We start from the raw sequence: 17,160 nt of genomic DNA on the forward strand, positions 1-17,160 counted from the left end.
GAGGTGTGCTCTATATACCACCTTCAGCTGTATCAGCACATGAGGTGGAGGCATTCACTCTCCGGAGCACCTCACACCAGAACCCCCTCCTCCACATCCTCTCCCAACTCTTCCTCCCACTTTGCCTTGATCCCTTCCAGCGGCGCTTTCTCTCCCTCCAAAACAGCTCCATAAACCGCCGACACCACCCCCTTTCTCCAGTCTCCCTGCCGTCAGCACCTCCTCCAGCAACGTGGAGGCCGGCTCCACCGGGAAGCTCTGTATCTCCTTCCTGGCAAAATCTCGAACCTGCATGTATCTAAACATTTCCCCCTGCTCCAGCCCATACATCGCGCCCAGCTCCTTCAATCCCGCAAAACGACCTCAAGAAACAAATCTTTTAGCGTCTTAATCCCCATCTCCTCCCATCTCCAGAAATTTCCATCCCACTTCCCTGGCTCAAATCTGTGGTTCCCCCGAATCGGCATTTCCCTTGACCCCGCCCCCAGCCGGAAGTGCTGTCGAAACCGCCTCCAAATTCTCAACGAAGCTATTACTACCGGACTCCCCGAGTATCTCCCCGGGGCCGTCGGGAGCGGCGCTGTCGCTCGTACCTCGAATCCCGACCCCCTACCCGAAACTCTCCTCCAGTCTGACCCAATGGGAGTCCAAGTACTATATCTCACTGCTTCTTGAACACAATGTTTTTACCTCAACTACCTCCTGTGGTAATGAATTCCAAACGCCGAGCACTCTCTGGGTGAAGAGATTTCTCTTCATCCCTGTCCTAAACAGTCTACCCCGTATCCTCAAACTGTGACCCCTGGTCCTCGACACCCCCACCATCGGGAACATCCTTCCTGCATTGACCCTGTCCAGTCCTGTTAGAATTTTGTAGGTTTCTTTTTTTAAAATAAATTTAGAGTATCCTATTATTTGTTTTCCAATTAAGGGGCAATTTAGCCTGGCCAATCCACCTAGCCCTGCACATCTTTGGGTTGTGGGGGCGAAACCCACGCAGATCCGGGGAGAATGTGCAAACTCCACACGGACAGTGACCCAGAGCCAGGATCGAACCTGGGACCTCCGCACCATGAGTGCTAACCACTGTGCCACCGTAGAGTTTGAGAGGTTTCTATGAGACTCCGCCCCCCCCCCCCTCATTCTTCTGAACTGCAGCGAATACAATCCTAACCGATTCAATCTCTCTTCGTAAGTCAATCCCGCCATCCCTGGAATCAGTCTGGTAAACCTTCGCTGCACTCCCTCGAGAGCAAGAACATCCTTCCTCAGAGAAGGAGACCTGGGTGCGCTAGTGCACGAGTCACAGAAAGTTGGTGCAACAGGTGATTAAGAAGGCAAATGGAATTTTGTCCTTCATTGCTAGAGGGATGGAGTTTAAGACTAGGGAGGTTATGTTGCAATTGTATAAGGTGTTAGTGCAGCCACACCTGGAGTATTGTGTTCCGTTTTGGTCTCCTTACTTGAGAAAGGACGTACTGGCGCTGGAGGGTGTGCAGAGGAGATTCACGAGGTTAATCCCAGAGCTGAGGGGGTTGGATTACGAGGAGAGGTTGAGTAGACTGGGGCTGTACTCGTTGGAATTTAGAAGGATGTGGGGGGATCTTATAGAAACATATAAAATTATGAAGGGAATAGATAGGATAGATGCGGGCAGGTTGTTTCCACTGGCGGGTGAAAGCAGAACTCGGGGACATAGCCTCAAAATAAGGGGAAGTAGATTTAGGACTGAGTTTAGGAGGAACTTCTTCACCCAAAGGGTTGTGAATGTATGGAATTCCTTGCCCAGTGAAGCAGTTGAGGCTCCTTCATTACATGTTTTTAAGGTAAAGGTAGATAGTTTTTTGAAGAATAAAGGGATTAAGGGTTATGGTGTGCGGGCCGGAAAGTGGAGCTGAGTCCACACAAAGATCAGCCATGATCTCATTGAATGGCGGAGCAGGCTCGAGGGGCCAGATGGCCGACTCCTGTTCCTAGTTCTTATGTGACCAAAACTGTACACAATACTCCAGGTGTGGCCTCACCAAGGCCCTGTATAACTGCAGCAGGACATCCCTGCTCCTGTACTCCAATCCTCTCGCAATGAAGGCCAACATACCATTCGGCTTCTTTACCGCCTGCTGCCCCTGCACGCTTACCTTCAGCGACTGGTGTACGAGGTCACCCAGGCCTCGCTGCACCTTCCCCTCCCCTAGTTTATGGCCATTCAGATAATAATCTGCCTTCCCCTGGTAACGCTGGCTTGCCGACGTTCTTACCTTCTGTTGCAGTCTCAACAGGGACGACGGGATTGATTCCAGTCGCAAAACTGGTGAAGAAATCCTTCAGGAAGAATAAGGCATCCTGGGGAGAGACGGAGAAGAAGGTGAAAACAGCAGCAAATCCAGCACGAGAGGAGTTACCATTTCGGAGGAGGGGAACGGAAAGGGGCACTTTAATGAGAGGCAATCCAACATCGTACACATCGCTGGCTTTGAAAGCAGACCAAGCAGGCCAGCAGCACGGTTCGATTCCCGTACCAGCCTCCCCGGACAGGCGCCGGAATGTTGCGACTAGGGGCTTTTCACAGTAACTTCATTGATTGTCGTAAAAACCCATCCGGTTCACTAATGTCAATTTTAGGGAAAGGGGGAAATCTGCCGTCTGTACCCCGGTCTGGCCTACATGTGACTCCAGACCCCCCCCCCACACACAGCGACTATTAACCGCCCCCTCTCTGAAATGGACCGAGCGAGGCGCTCAGTGCAAGGGGGGCAATTAGGATGGGGGGGCAATTAGGATGGGGGGGGCAATTAGGATGGGGGGGGCAATTAGGATGGGGGGGGCAATTAGGATGGGGGGGGCAATTAGGATGGGGGGCAATTAGGATGGGGGGCAATTAGGATGGGGGGCAATTAGGATGGGGGGCAATTAGGATGGGGGGCAATTAGGATGGGGGACAAAACGCTGGACCTCGACCAGCGGAAAGATTGAAGAAGCAAGCGGATGGCGTGATGGTGACAGAGAGAGCGAGTCAAGTGGAGGGGAGTGAAGCAGAGAATGAAATATGGGTTGGAGGAGAGCGGGAGAAATGGAGTGTGGTGCAAAGGAGCGATGGTGCATTAATAGAGAGAGAGAGACAGAGAGAGAGAGAGAGAGAGAGAGAGAGAGACAGAGAGAGAGAGACAGAGAGAGACAGACAGGGAGAGAGCCAGAGAGACATAGAGAGAGAGACAGAGAGAGAGAGAGAAAGAGAAAGAGAGAGAGAGAAAGAGAGACAAAGAGAGACAGAGAGAGAAAGAGAGGGAGAAAGCCAGAGAGAGAGACAGAGAGACATAGAGAAAGAGAGAGAGAGAGAGGAGACAGAGACGGAGGCAGAGAGGGAGAGACAGAGAGGCAGAGACAGAGAGGCAGAGAGAGAGAGACCGAGAGAGAGAGACAGAGAGCGAGAGCGAGAGAGAGAGACCGAGAGAGAGAGAGAGAGAGAGACAGAGAGCGAGAGCGAGAGCGAGAGACAGAGAGAGAGAGAGAGAGAGAGAGAGAGAGAGAGAGAGAGAGACAGAGAGAAAGAGAGAGGCAGAGAGAGAGGCAGAGAGAGAGGCAGAGAGAGAGACCGAGAGAGAGACCGAGAGAGAGACCGAGAGAGAGACCGAGAGAGAGACCGAGAGAGAGAGAGAGAGAGACAGAGAGAGGCAGAGAGAGACAGAGAGAAAGAGAGAGACAGAGAGAGAGACAGAATGTTCCGTACGGTTCAGCTACTAACCTGGTCAATGTTGAGGCGAAGTGGCATGAGGGAGACGCGGAGGCAGCATTCGGGACCGCCAAGACCAGATTCTGGCCGCACGTGAAGGGCCTTTATCGTCAGCTAGGAAAGAAACATGCAAAGGCGATCACTGTAACGCAGGAGAGAGGGAATCCCACTCCTCAGTGTCCCCCCCTTGCCCCTAACAGCACTGAGGGGCAGAGCAGAGAAAAGGCCAAGGGGAGACTGGATTGATGGTGTTTAAAACCAATGGAGTGTCAATAAAGAGGAAGCGTTTCCAAAGGGTTCGCGCCAATAGCCGCAGTCCGAAGGCGATTGCAAAATTAACCAGAGACAACACCAGGGGAAATTCTTTCAGGCAAGGAACGGTTTGGGAACGCACCGCTGGATCGGGTGGTGGAGACAGAGGGCGGCATTCCCCGGCCGTGTCAACGGGAATTCCCATGGAAGCCACCCGGGAAACCTGCGGCCGAGATTGCCCTGCCGGAAGGACCGGAGAATCCCTCGGTCAGCGAACGGCCGGAGGATTCCGGCCAGAGTCAACGGCAGCGCCAGCAACAGGGAATGGGATAACAAGGAGAGGAGGAGGTTATTGGGGGGGGGGGGGGGGCTCACGACCCTCTTAAGGGAAGAAATTCCTCCTCATATCATCCATCTTGAAATTGGAGACCCCTTATTCTCAATTGGGCCGGCACCGCTGCCCCACGCCGCCAGGGTCCCAGGTTCGATTCCCCGCTGGGTCACTGTCTGTGTGGAGTCTGCACGTCCTCCCCCTGTGTGCGTGGGTTTCCTCCGGGTGCTCCGGTTTCCTCCCGCAGTCCAAAGATGTGCAGATTAGGTGGATTGGCCGAGCTAAATTGCCCCTTAGTGTCCAAAGATGTGCAGGTTAGGGGGATTGGCCGTGCTAAATTGCCCCTTAGTGTCCAAAGATGTGCAGGTTAGGGGGATTGGCCGTGCTAAATTGCCCCTTAGTGTCCAAAGATGTGCAGGTTAGGTGGATTGGCCGTCCTAAATTGCCCCTGAGTGTCCAAAGATGTGCAGGTTAGGTGGATTGGCCGTGCTAAATTGTCCCCTAGTGTCCAAAGATGTGCAGGTTAGGTGGATTGGCCGTGCTAAATTGCCCCTCAGGGTGGAGCTGCAGGAATAGGGCGGGGAAAAGGGCCTCGGTTTGGGAGCCCGTTCGCAGGGTCGGCGCTGGCGTGATGGGCCGAATGGCCTCCTTCTGCACTGCAGGGATTGGATGATACCGTGCCCCCCCCCCCCCCCCCCCCCGGAGGGGGAAACATCCTCTGAACATCCACCCCCGTCATGCCTCCCTTGGGAATCCGAGGAACAGGAGTAGACCATTCAGCCCCTCGAGCCTGTGCCCGCCACTCAATGGGATAATGGCTGCCCTGTGGCCGAACTCTACATACCCGCCTTTGCCCCATATCCCTTCATATTTTTGCTCAACAAAAATCTATTTCTCCCTCTCCGGCTCCATTCATTTCCTCGTTAATGATGCTGTAATGACGTCAATTTGATTAGGTCCACTCTCGGCTATTAATTTCTTCAGGACCCTGACCTACCTGTGAATCCAGGCCTCATATTACAGTGGAGTCAGAGAGGGTGACAGCACAGGCTCTTCGGCCCATCGCATCTGCCGGTCAAAAACAGCCACCTCACTATTCTAACCCCATTGTCCACCATTTGGCCCATAGCCTTGTCTGCCCGGAGATCGCACGTATACACCCCAAATGCTTAATAATAATCTTTATTAGTGTCACAAGGAGGTTTACATTAACGCCGCAATGAGGTTACTGTGAAAAGCCCCTAGTCGCCAGACTCTGGCGCCTGTTCGGGTACACGGAGGGAGAATTCAGAATGGCCGATTCACCCAACGAGCACGTCTTTCGGGACTTGTGGGAGGAAACCGGAGCGCCCGGAGGGAACCCACACAGCCACGGGGAGAACGTGCAGACTCCGCACAGACAGTGACCCAAGCCGGGGATTCGAACCTGGGACCTGTGAGGCAACAGTGCGAACCACTGTGCTACCGTGCTGCACTTCTGAAATGTTGTGAGGGTTTCTGCCCCCACCCCCCTTTCAGGCAGCGAGTTCCAGACCCCCACCCCCCTCTGGGGGAAAAGGTTTTTCCCTCACATCCCCTCGAAACCTCCTGCCCCCCTCACCTTAAATCTCTGCCCCCTGCTCATTGATCCCTCCACCAAGGGGAAACGTTTCTTCCTGTCTCCTCTATCTGTGACCCTCACCATTTTATACATCTCAATCCTGCCCCCCCCCCCGCCCCCCCTCCCACCCTCTGCTCCCGGGAAAACAACCCCAGTCTATCCAATCTCTCTTCATAGCTGAAACTCTCCAGCTCCAGGCAACATCCTGGTAAATCCCCTCTGCCCCCTTTCCAGTGGCTATCACGTCCCTCCTATAATGTGGATTCCAGAACTGCCCACAATACTCTAGCTGTGGCCTAACCAGGGCTGCACGGTAGCACAGTGGTTAGCACTCTTGCCTCACAGCGCCTGGGACCCGGGTTCGATTCCCGGTTTGGGTCACTGCCTGCGCGGAGTCTGCACGTTCTCCCCACGCCGCGTCTGCGTGGGTTTCCTCCGGGCGCTCCGGTTTCCTCCCACAAGTCCCCGAAAGACGTGCTTGTCGGGTGAATCGGCCATTCTGAATTCTCCCTCTGTGACCCGAACAGGCGCCGGAATGTGGCGACGAGGGGATTTTCACAGTAACTTCATCGCAGCGCTAATGTGAGCCGACTTGTGACAATAATAAAGATTATTACAACCGACGTTTAATACACTTCGAGCATAACCGGATCTTGACATCTGGCGGAGTTAACAGTGCTAGTGGGGTGCTGGGTGCTCTTCCACCTACCATGTTGGAGTGGGCACGCCTGGGCATCTTCTCGCTTGTATACAGGTAAAGGAACTTGTTGATTTGGGAAGCGGCCAGCCGGTCCCGGATCTCCAGCTCCTGGACGATGAAGACTTGCCGTGCAATTGGCTGCTCCTCCAGCTCGGGGGCCGACGGCTCGACTGGGCCTCTCTCGGGGCCAATGGCGGGGGCGGGATAGGTCTCGTGCTGGAAGCTCACCTTGGGGCGGGAATCGGAGAGAGCGGTTCGATAAGTAGAAATGTGCACATTCCCGTATTCTCCTTCCCGACTATTCCAGTTATAATTTACGCCTAGCAAGCCCCCAGTGAACAGCATAGAACAGGCCCTTCGGCCCTCAAAGCTGAGCGTTGTCTGAAACCAAGGTCAAGCTATCCCACTCCCTGTCATTCTGGTGTGCTCCATGTACTCCCTCTGACAGTGCAGCACTCCCTCAGTACTGACCCTCTGACAGTGCAGCACTCCCTCAGTACTGACCCTCTGACAGTGCAGCACTGCCTCAGTACTGACCCTCTGACAGTTCGGCCCTCCCTCAGTACTGACCCTCTGACAGTGCAGCACTCCCTCAGTACTGACCCTCTGACAGTGCGGCACTCCCTCAGTACTGACCCTCTGACAGGGCAGCACTCCCTCAGTACTGACCCTCTGACAGAGCAGCACTCCCTCAGTACTGACCCTCTGACAGTGCAGCACTCCCTCAGTACTGACCCTCTGACAGTGCAGCACTCCCTCAGTACTGACCCTCTGACAGTGCAGCACTCCCTCAGTACTGACCCTCTGACAGTGCAGCACTCCCTCAGTACTGACCCTCTGACAGTGCGGCAATCCCTCAGTACTGACCCTCTGACAGTGCAGCGCTCCCTCAGTACTGACCCTCTGACAGTGCAGCAGTCCCTCAGTACTGACCCTCTGACAGTGCGGCACTCCCTCAGCACTGACCCTCTGACAGTGCGGCACTCCCTCAGTACTGACCCTCTGACAGTGCAGTACTCCCTCAGTACTGACCCTCTGACAGTGCAGCGCTCCCTCAGTACTGACCCTCTGACAGTGCAGCACTCCCTCAGTACTGACCCTCTGACAGTGCAGCGCTCCCTCAGTACTGACCCTCTGACAGTGCAGCGCTCCCTCAGTACTAACCCTCTGACAGTGCAGCGCTCCCTCAGTACTGACCCTCTGACAGTGCAGCACTCCCTCAGTACTGACCCTCTGACAGTGCAGCACTCCCTCAGTACTGACCCTCTGACAGTGCAGCGCTCCCTCAGTACTGACCCTCTGACAGTGCAGCGCTCCCTCAGTACTGACTCTCTGACAGTGCGGCACTCCCTCAGTACTGACCCTCTGACAGTGCAGCACTCCCTCAGTACTGACCCTCTGACAGTGCGGCACTCCCTCAGTACTGACCCTCTGACAGGGCAGCACTCCCTCAGTACTGACCCTCTGACAGAGCAGCACTCCCTCAGTACTGACCCTCTGACAGTGCAGCACTCCCTCAGTACTGACCCTCTGACAGTGCAGCACTCCCTCAGTACTGACCCTCTGACAGTGCAGCACTCCCTCAGTACTGACCCTCTGACAGTGCAGCACTCCCTCAGTACTGACCCTCTGACAGTGCGGCGATCCCTCAGTACTGACCCTCTGACAGTGCAGCGCTCCCTCAGTACTGACCCTCTGACAGTGCAGCAGTCCCTCAGTACTGACCCTCTGACAGTGCGGCACTCCCTCAGCACTGACCCTCTGACAGTGCGGCACTCCCTCAGTACTGACCCTCTGACAGTGCAGTACTCCCTCAGTACTGACCCTCTGACAGTGCAGCGCTCCCTCAGTACTGACCCTCTGACAGTGCAGTACTCCCTCAGTACTGACCCTCTGACAGTGCAGCGCTCCCTCAGTACTGACCCTCTGACAGTGCAGCGCTCCCTCAGTACTAACCCTCTGACAGTGCAGCGCTCCCTCAGTACTGACCCTCTGACAGTGCAGCACTCCCTCAGTACTGACCCTCTGACAGTGCAGCACTCCCTCAGTACTGACCCTCTGACAGTGCAGCGCTCCCTCAGTACTGACCCTCTGACAGTGCAGCGCTCCCTCAGTACTGACTCTCTGACAGTGCGGCACTCCCTCAGTACTGACCCTCTGACAGTGCGGCACTCCCTCAGTACTGACCCTCTGACAGTTCGGCACTCCCTCAGTACTGACCCTCTGACAGTGCGGCACTCCCTCAGTACTGACCCTCTGACAGTGCAGCACTCCCTCAGTACTGACCCTCTGACAGTGCAGCACTCCCTCAGTACTGACCCTCTGACAGTGCGGCACTCCCTCAGTACTGACCCTCTGACAGTGCTGCACTCCCTCAGTACTGACCCTCTGACAGTGCAGCCCTCCCTCAGTACTGACCCTCTGACAGTGCCGCACTCCCTCAGTACTGACCCTCTGACAGCGCGGCACTCCCTCAGTACTGACCCTCTGAGTGCGGCACTCCCTCAGTGCTGCAATGAAGCATCGGCCTAGGTTATGGGCTCAAATCCCTGAATTGATGGCTCCAACCCACAAACTGTAACGAGACACCATTGAGCCTCATATCAGGGGGAGCATCAGTGGTGCGATCCCTGCTCTTGGCTCTGGAACTCTGAGCTGTGCATCAAGGTTAGGGGTGTCCATCATTAGGCGGAGGAGAGAGTTGATGGAATTCAGCATGGAACCCCAGCATTAAAAACAGCCATCCCGCCAACTCTGCTGTCAAGCGGACCTGCCTCACCCAGTCGAATAGCGAGCTGATTGCCGGGGCAGGAGAATGATCAGGGATGACTTGGTAACTGGAGGGCTGGCTCTGCCCCCGGGGGGGAATGGGAGGGGGAATCTGGGCTGGTGGCGGAGGCAGGACGACCCCCCCCTTCCTCCCCTGCCCGCACTGCCGCTCCCTGTGCCGGCCCTACCTTGGTGAGCTGTATCTCCATGAGGATATCGTGGTTCCGGCCGTTGCCGCCCTGCGTCCGCCACGTGTTCTGCGGCCGGTTGGGGAAGGCGGAGCGGGACGGCGAGCTCCTGGCGCTGACTGTGACCGGCTTCGTCCTGTACCGGGCAAACAAGGCAACACCAAGGTTACGACAAGCGCGTCTCCACTTGGCATCTAGCCCAATCGAACATTTCAAGGGGCTGGATGGCCTCAAAGAACAAAGAAAAGTACCGCACAGGAACAGGCCCTTCGGCCCTCCAAACCTGTGCTGCCCTGCTGCCCATCTAAACTAAAATCTTCTCCCCTTCCTGGGTCTGTATCCCTCTATTCCCATCCTATTCATGTATTTGTCAAGATGCCCCTTAAACGTCACTATCGTCCCTGCTTCCACTACCTCCTCCGGCAGCGAGTTCCAGGCACCCACTACCCTCTGTGTAAACAAACTTGCCTCGTACATCTCCTCTAAACCTTGCCCCTCGCACCTTAAACCTGTGCCCCCTAGTAATTGACCCCTCTACCCTGGGGAAAAGCCTCTGACGATCCACTCTGTCTATGCCCCTCATAATTTTGTAGACCTCTATCAGGTCCCCCCTCAACCTCCGTCGTTCCAGTGAGAACAAACCGAGTTTATTCAACCTCTCCTCATAGCTAATGCCCTCCATACCAGGCAACATCCTGGTAAATCTCTTCTGCACCCTCCCTAAAGCCTCCACATCCTTCTGGTAGTGTGGCGACCAGAATTGAACACTATACTCCAAGTGTGGCCTAACTAAGGTTCTATACAGCTGCAACATGACTTGCCAATTCTCATACTCAATGCCCCGGCCAATGAAGGCAAGCATGCCGTATGCCTTCTTGACTACCTTCTCCACCTGTGTTGCCCCTTTCAGTGACCTGTGGACCTGTACACCTAGATCTCTCTGACTGTCAATACTCTTGAGGGTTCTACCATTCACTGCATATTCCCTAACTGCATTAGACCTTCCAAAATGCATCACGTAACATTTCATAGAATTTACAGTGCAGAAGGAGGCCATTTGGCCCATCAAGTCTGCACCGGCTCTTGGAAAGAGCACCCTACCCAAACCCACACCTCCACCCTATCCCCAACCCAGTAACCCCACCTAACACTAAGGGCAATTTGGACACTAAGGGCAATTTAGCATGGCCAATTCACCTAACCTGCACATCTTTGGACTGTGGGAGGAAACCGGAGCACCCGGAGGAAACCCACGAACACACGGGGAGGACGTGCAGACTCCACACAGACAGTGACCCAAGCCGGGATTCGAACCTGGGACCCTGGAGCTGTGAAGCATTTGTGCTAACCACTGTGCTGCCGTGCGGATTAAACTCCATCTGCCATCTCTCCACCCAAGTCTCCAAACGATCTAAGTCCTGCTGCATCCTCTGACAGTCCTCATCGCTATCCACAATTCCACCAGTCTTTGTGTCATCCGCAAACTTACTAATCCTCCTCCTGTTCCCACACAGGAACATTTCCAAGGGGCTGAATGGCCTCCTCCTGTTCCCACACAGGAACATTTCCAAGGGGCCGAATGGCCTCCTCCTGTTCCCACACAGGAACATTTCCAAGGGGCCGAATGGCCTCCTCCTGTTCCCACACAGGAACATTTCCAAGGGGCCGAATGGCCTCCTCCTGTTCCCACACAGGAACATTTCCAAGGGGCTGAATGGCCTCCTCCTGTTCCCACACAGGAACATTTCCAAGGGGCCGAATGGCCTCCTCCTGTTCCCACACAGGAACATTTCCAAGGGGCTGAATGGCCTCCTCCTGTTCCCACACAGGACCATTTCCAAGGGGCTGAATGGCCTCCTCCTGTTCCCACACAGGAACATTTCCAAGGGGCTGAATGGCCTCCTCCTGTTCCCACACAGGACCATTTCCAAGGGGCTGAATGGCCTCCTCCTGTTCCCACACAGGAACATTTCCAAGGGGCCAAATGGCCTCCTCCTGTTCCCACACAGGAACATTTCCAAGGGGCCGAATGGCCTCCTGCTGTTCCCACACAGGACCATTTCCAAGGGGCTGAATGGCCTCCTCCTGTTCCCACACAGGAACATTTCCAAGGGGCTGAATGGCCTCCTCCTGTTCCCACACAGGAACATTTCCAAGGGGCCGAATGGCCTCCTCCTGTTCCCACACAGGAACATTTCCAAGGGGCTGAATGGCCTCCTCCTGTTCCCACACAGGAACATTTCCAAGGGGTGGGTGCACATTTGGAAACCTGGAATTCTCGTCCTTCAGAGCCAATTAACATTTTCCAGGCCGAGATCAGGAGAATTTTCTCCTGTGCCGGGGTGAAGGGGTGTGGAACACAGAACTGAGGGAGGCCATTCAGCCCCTCGAGCCTGTTCCCTGCCCATCAAACAGACCCCGGCTGATCTGTATCTTAGCTCCACTCGCCTCCTTATAGAACCATAGAATTTACAGTGCAGAAGGAGGCCATTCGGCCCATAGAGTCTGCACCGGCTCTTGGAAAGAGCACCCTACCCAAGGTCCACACCTCCACCCTATCCCCATAACCCAGTAACCCCACCCAACACTAAGGGCAATTTTGGACACTAAGGGCAATTTATCACGGCCAATCCACCTAACCTGCACATCTTTGGACTGTGGGAGGAAACCGGAGCACCCGGAGGAAACCCACGCGCACACGGGGAGAACTCCGCACAGACAGTGACCCAAGCCCGGAATCGAACCTGGGACCCTGGAGCTGTGAAGCGATTGTGCCATCCACAATGCTACCCTGCTGCCTCCTTAATATCCGTCCCTTGACTGAAACGGGTCCGTAAGGGACCCCGCGGAGCCTTGCCCGGTCTGAACCTACCTGGCAGAATGCGCGTGCACGGAAGACGGGCGAACAGAACCAAAGTCCTTCCCGCCGTACAGGTGCCAGACGACGGAGATCTCTCGCAGCATGATCCGGGAGTCGGGGACAGGAAACCTGGCCGGGGCCTTCAGCAGGTCCGTGCTCCCGATGGGCCTGGAGAAGTAGCCGTCCTTGATGGAGATGCAGTCGTCCGTCAGCTTGGAGACGACCGGCTCGCCGTCTTTGGGCTGAGGAAGTCGGGGGGGGGGGGGGGGGGGGGGGGAGAAACGGAAATAAAGAATCAGCTTTTTCTCTGCGACGTGCACAAAATGAACTGGACGATGGGCAGAACTGCGGCAGACGGAGTTTGACCCTGGGAGGTGTGAGGTGATGCATTTTGGGAGGATTAACAAGGCACAGCAATACACAATGAACGACGGGGCCCTAGAAAGTACAGAAGGCCAGAGGGGCCTCTGGGTGCAGGCCCGTAAGTCCCTGAGGGCAGCAGGGCAGGTAGATGAACCGAAAAATGGAAATCGCTTAGGGTTACGAGTCAGCTTCAAATGAAGTTGCTGTGAAAAGCCCCTAGTCGCCACATTCCGGCGCCTGTTCGGGGAGGCTGGTACGGGAATCGAACCGTGCTGCTGGCCTGCTTTAAAAGCCAGCGATTTAGCCCAGTGAGCTAAACCAGCCCCTAGATAAGGTGGTTCCAGAGGCCTATGGGACACTTCCCTTTATTAGCCGAGGCATAGATTATCAGAGCGGGGGGGGGGGGGGTTATGACGGAGCTGTATAAAACGCTGGTTAGGCCGCAGCGAGAGTACTGTGTGCAGTTCTCGTCGCCACTCTACAGGAAGGATGTGATTGCCCCTGGAGAGGGTACGGAGGAGATTCACCCAGGATGTCGCCTGGAGCTGGAGCGTGGCAGCGATGAAGAGAGGCTGGTTAGGCCGAGGCTGTTTTCCTCAGAGAGGAGAGAAGGCCGAGGGGGGGACCTGATTGAGGTGGACAAAATTATTAGGGACGTAGATCGGGTGGAGAGGGAGGAACCTTTCCCCCTGGGCAGAGGGTTCAATAACCAGGGGGCAGAGATTAAAGGTGAGGGGTCGGGGGTTCAGAGGGGACGTGAGGAACATCCTTTTCACCCAGAGGGGTGGTGGGACTCGCTGCCTGAAAGGGCGGTGGAGGCGGGAACTCTAACAACAATTAAGAAGTGTTTAGATGAGCATTTGAAACTCCGCAGCGTGCAAGGCTACAGAGTGAGATTAGAATAGGCCGGTGTTTGATGGACGGCACAGCCAAGATGGGCCGAAGGGCCTCTTTTTGTCAAACTCTAGGACTAACCCCAGCTGCTCCAGAAAACATTGGCCATCGATCCCTCTCTGGCCTCTTTTATTCCCTCTCGCCCGCTCTTGTTTCCATCCATCTTCCTATCGTCATTTTAAGGTCAGTGTGCCTCGACTCTTTGCTCCCTCGCAACCTGCCAGCTCTGCCGCATTGAGGGCTCTTGTTGCTCGCCCACCGGTTGCCGCCATGGTTAACAGCGACCGCCGGTGCTTTCGCAGTACAGCCAAAGAGCGCCTACCACCCCCCCACACGCCTGTCCTAGTCCAAACCTGGGTCAAACTGCGTCCCCTTCCCACGGGATTTCGGAGCGCAGAGGCCCCTCGCAGAGTGATGTGGGGGTCGGGGAACCTGCCCGGGGCCTTCTGCAGGTGGAGAGAGGGAGAGGGAGGGTGAGGGTGAGGGTGAGGGAGAGGGAGAGGGGAGAGAGGAGAGAGTGAGTGAGAGGTGTGTGAGTGAGTGAGTGAGTGAGGTGTGTGAGTGAGTGAGGTGTGAGTGAGTGAGTGAAATGAGGTGAGTGAGGGAGGTGTGAGTGAGAGTGAGGTGAGTGAGGGAGGTGTGAATTGTGAGTGAGTGAGGTGTGAGTGAGTGAGGTGTGAGTGAGTGAGGTGTGAGTGAGTGGAGTGAGTGGTGTGAGTGAGGAGTGAGTGAGGTGAGTGAGGAGTGAGTGAGGTGTGAGTGAGTGAGTTGACAGAGTGAGAGTGAAATGAGGTGAGTGAGGGAGGTGTGAGTGAGGGAGGTGTGAGTGAGGGAGGTGTGAGTGAGTGAGGTGTGAGTGAGTGAGGTGTGAGTGAGTGAGGTGTGAGTGAGTGAGGTGTGAGTGAGTGAGGTGTGAGTGAGGAGGTGTGAGTGAGTGAGGTGTGAGTGAGTGAGGTGTGAGTGAGGGAGGTGTGAGTGAGTGAGGTGTGAGTGAGTGAGGTGTGAGTGAGTGAGGTGTGAGTGAGTGAGTGAGGTGTGAGTGAGTGCGGTGTGAGTGAGTAGTGAGTTGACAGAGTGAGTGAGTGAGGTGTGAGTGAGGTGTGAGTGAGTGCGGTGTGAGTGAGTAGTGAGTTGACAGAGTGAGTGAGTGAGGTGTGAGTGAGGTGTGAGTGAGTGAGGTGTGAGTGAGTGAGGTGTGAGTGAGTGAGGTGTGTGAGTGAGTGAGGTGTGTGAGTGAGTGAGGTGTGAGTGAGTGAGTGAGAGTGAGTGAGTGGTGAGTGAGGTGAGTGTGAGTGAGTGAATGAGGTGAGTGAGTGAATGAGGTGAGAGAGTGAGGTATGAGTGAGGTGAGTTAGTGAATGAGGTGAGAGAATGAGTGAGCAAGGTGTGAGTAAGTGAGAGTTAGTGAGGTGTGAGAGAGTGAGTGAGTGAGGTGTGAGTGAGTGAGGTGAGAGAGTGAGTGCGGTGTGAGTGAGGTGTAAGTGAGTGAGGAGAGAGTGAGTGAGTGAGGTGTGAGTGAGTGAGAGTTAGTGAATGAGGTGAGTGAGTGTGAGGTGAGAGAGTGAGTGAGTGAGAGAGTGAGAGAGTGAGTGAGAGAGTGAGTGAGTGAGTGAGTGAGAGTGTGAGTGAGAGTGAGTGAGTGAGTGTGAGTGTGAGTGTGAGTGAGTGAGTGTGAGTGAGTGAGTGTGAGTGAGTGAGTGTGAGTGAGTGAGTGAGTGAGTGAGTGTGAGTGAGTGTGAGTGAGAGTGAGTGTGAGTGAGTGAGTGAGAGTGAGTGAGGTGAGTGAGTGGTGAGTGAGGTGAGTGTGAGTGAGTGAATGAGGTGAGTGAGTGAATGAGGTGAGAGAGTGAGGTGAGTTAGTGAATGAGGTGAGAGAATGAGTGAGCAAGGTGTGAGTAAGTGAGAGTTAGTGAGGTGTGAGAGAGTGAGTGAGTGTGAGTGAGGTGTGAGTGAGTGAGGTGTAAGTGAGTGAGGTGAGAGAGTGAGTGAGGTGAGAGTGAGTGAGTGAGTGAGTGAGTGAGTGAGAGTGAGTGAGTGAGTGAGTGAGTGAGAGTGAGTGAGTGAGAGTGAGTGAGTGAGAGTGAGTGAGTGAGTGTGAGTGAGTGAGTGAGTGAGTGTGAGTGAGAGTGAGTGAGTGAGTGAGTGTGAGTGTGAGTGAGTGAGTGAGTGAGTGTGAGTGTGAGTGAGTGAGTGAGTGAGAGTGGGTGAGTGAGTGAGTGAGTGAGTGAGTGAGTGAGTGTGAGAGTGAGTGAGTGAGTGAGTGAGTGAGTGAGTGAGTGAGTGTGAGAATGCGAGAGGGGGCGAGAGAGGGGGGAATAGAAGGATATGGTGATGGGGGTGATGAAGAGGGTGGTGGGAAGGGGCTCGAGTGGAACAGAAACATCAGATGGGCTGAATGGCCCGTTTCTGTGCCCGCAGCCTCAATGTGATTGGCTGATTATTGAGGTAAATTGTACTGGTCCAATCGATAGGTCACAAATTTATTGCATCTTTACAGCGCAGCGGTGGTCAAGCTGCGGCCTGGGGGTACGTGCAGCCCATCTGGGCTCTGAGTGCGGCCCAATGGGACATCTGGTTGACCCTTGCCCCGCGCGCAGGGTTGACACATTCCGCGGATTTCCAGTGCATTCTGGGTAGATTCTCCCAGCGAGAGCGTGAGTCTTACCGGAATTCCCATGCCCGGAGCGTCCAGGATGCAGAAGTCGTCATTGTCGGTGGAGTCGCTCTCTGCCTCGCTACCCTCGGAAGGGAACACGTCCAGCCTGTCCAGGTCCGAAGGGGGTTGGGGGGCTGGCTTCACCTGGTTATTCTCGCCCGGGAAAAGGTAGACAGACACGGGGGAGTCTTGTCGGAGTAAGGGCATCCCTGCTTTGGAGAGTTGGCGGAGGAATGGAGGGGAACACATACTAAATCAGGAGCACAAGATCCCATGTTTCTTCTCTGAAAGTTAGCGGCACAGAAACCTGCTCGCCCACACGTGCTCGCACACAAACCTGCTCGCCCACACGTGCTCGCACAGAAACCTGCTCGCCCACACGTGCTCGCACACAAACCTGCTCGCCCACACGTGCTCGCACAGAAACCTGCTCGCCCACACGTGCTCGCACAGAAACCTGCTCGCCCACACGTGCTCGCACAGAAACCTGCTCACCCACACGTGCTCGCACACAAACCTGCTCGCCCGCACGTGCTCGCACAGAAACCTGCTCGCCCACACGTGCTCGCACAGAAACCTGCTCGCCCACACGTGCTCGCACACAAACCTGCTCGCCCACACGAGCTCGCACAGAAACCTGCTCGCCCACATGTGCTCGCACACAAACCTGCTCGCCCACACGTGCTCGCACAGAAACCTGCTCGCCCACACCTGCTCGCACACAAACCTGCTCACCCACACGTGCTCGCACAGAAACCTGCTCGCCCACACGTGCTCGCACACAAACCTGCTCGCCCACACGTGCTCGCACACAAAC

The 17,160-nt window shown here is 55.3% G+C and overlaps 1 protein-coding gene across 1 annotated transcript in view; it reads right to left on the reverse strand.

Moving 5' to 3' along the window:
• LOC119958838 (autophagy-related protein 2 homolog A-like) overlaps nucleotides 1–16,585 on the reverse strand; it is a 40,805-nt gene extending 24,220 nt beyond the window's left edge. Inside the window, exons 1-6 of the mRNA XM_038787342.1 lie at nucleotides 16,353–16,585; nucleotides 12,443–12,672; nucleotides 9,571–9,706; nucleotides 6,623–6,841; nucleotides 3,743–3,844; nucleotides 2,259–2,343 (exon numbers count right to left, since the gene is read on the reverse strand). Coding sequence (XP_038643270.1) covers nucleotides 2,259–2,343; nucleotides 3,743–3,844; nucleotides 6,623–6,841; nucleotides 9,571–9,706; nucleotides 12,443–12,672; nucleotides 16,353–16,550 — 970 coding nt within the window. The 5' untranslated portion in view covers nucleotides 16,551–16,585. The remainder of the gene's footprint in view (nucleotides 1–2,258; nucleotides 2,344–3,742; nucleotides 3,845–6,622; nucleotides 6,842–9,570; nucleotides 9,707–12,442; nucleotides 12,673–16,352) is intronic.
• Between the last annotated feature and the right edge of the window lie 575 nt (nucleotides 16,586–17,160).

The sequence above is a fragment of the Scyliorhinus canicula genome, chromosome 31 (genome assembly GCF_902713615.1).
Source record: "Scyliorhinus canicula chromosome 31, sScyCan1.1, whole genome shotgun sequence".
Lineage (NCBI taxonomy): Eukaryota > Metazoa > Chordata > Chondrichthyes > Carcharhiniformes > Scyliorhinidae > Scyliorhinus > Scyliorhinus canicula.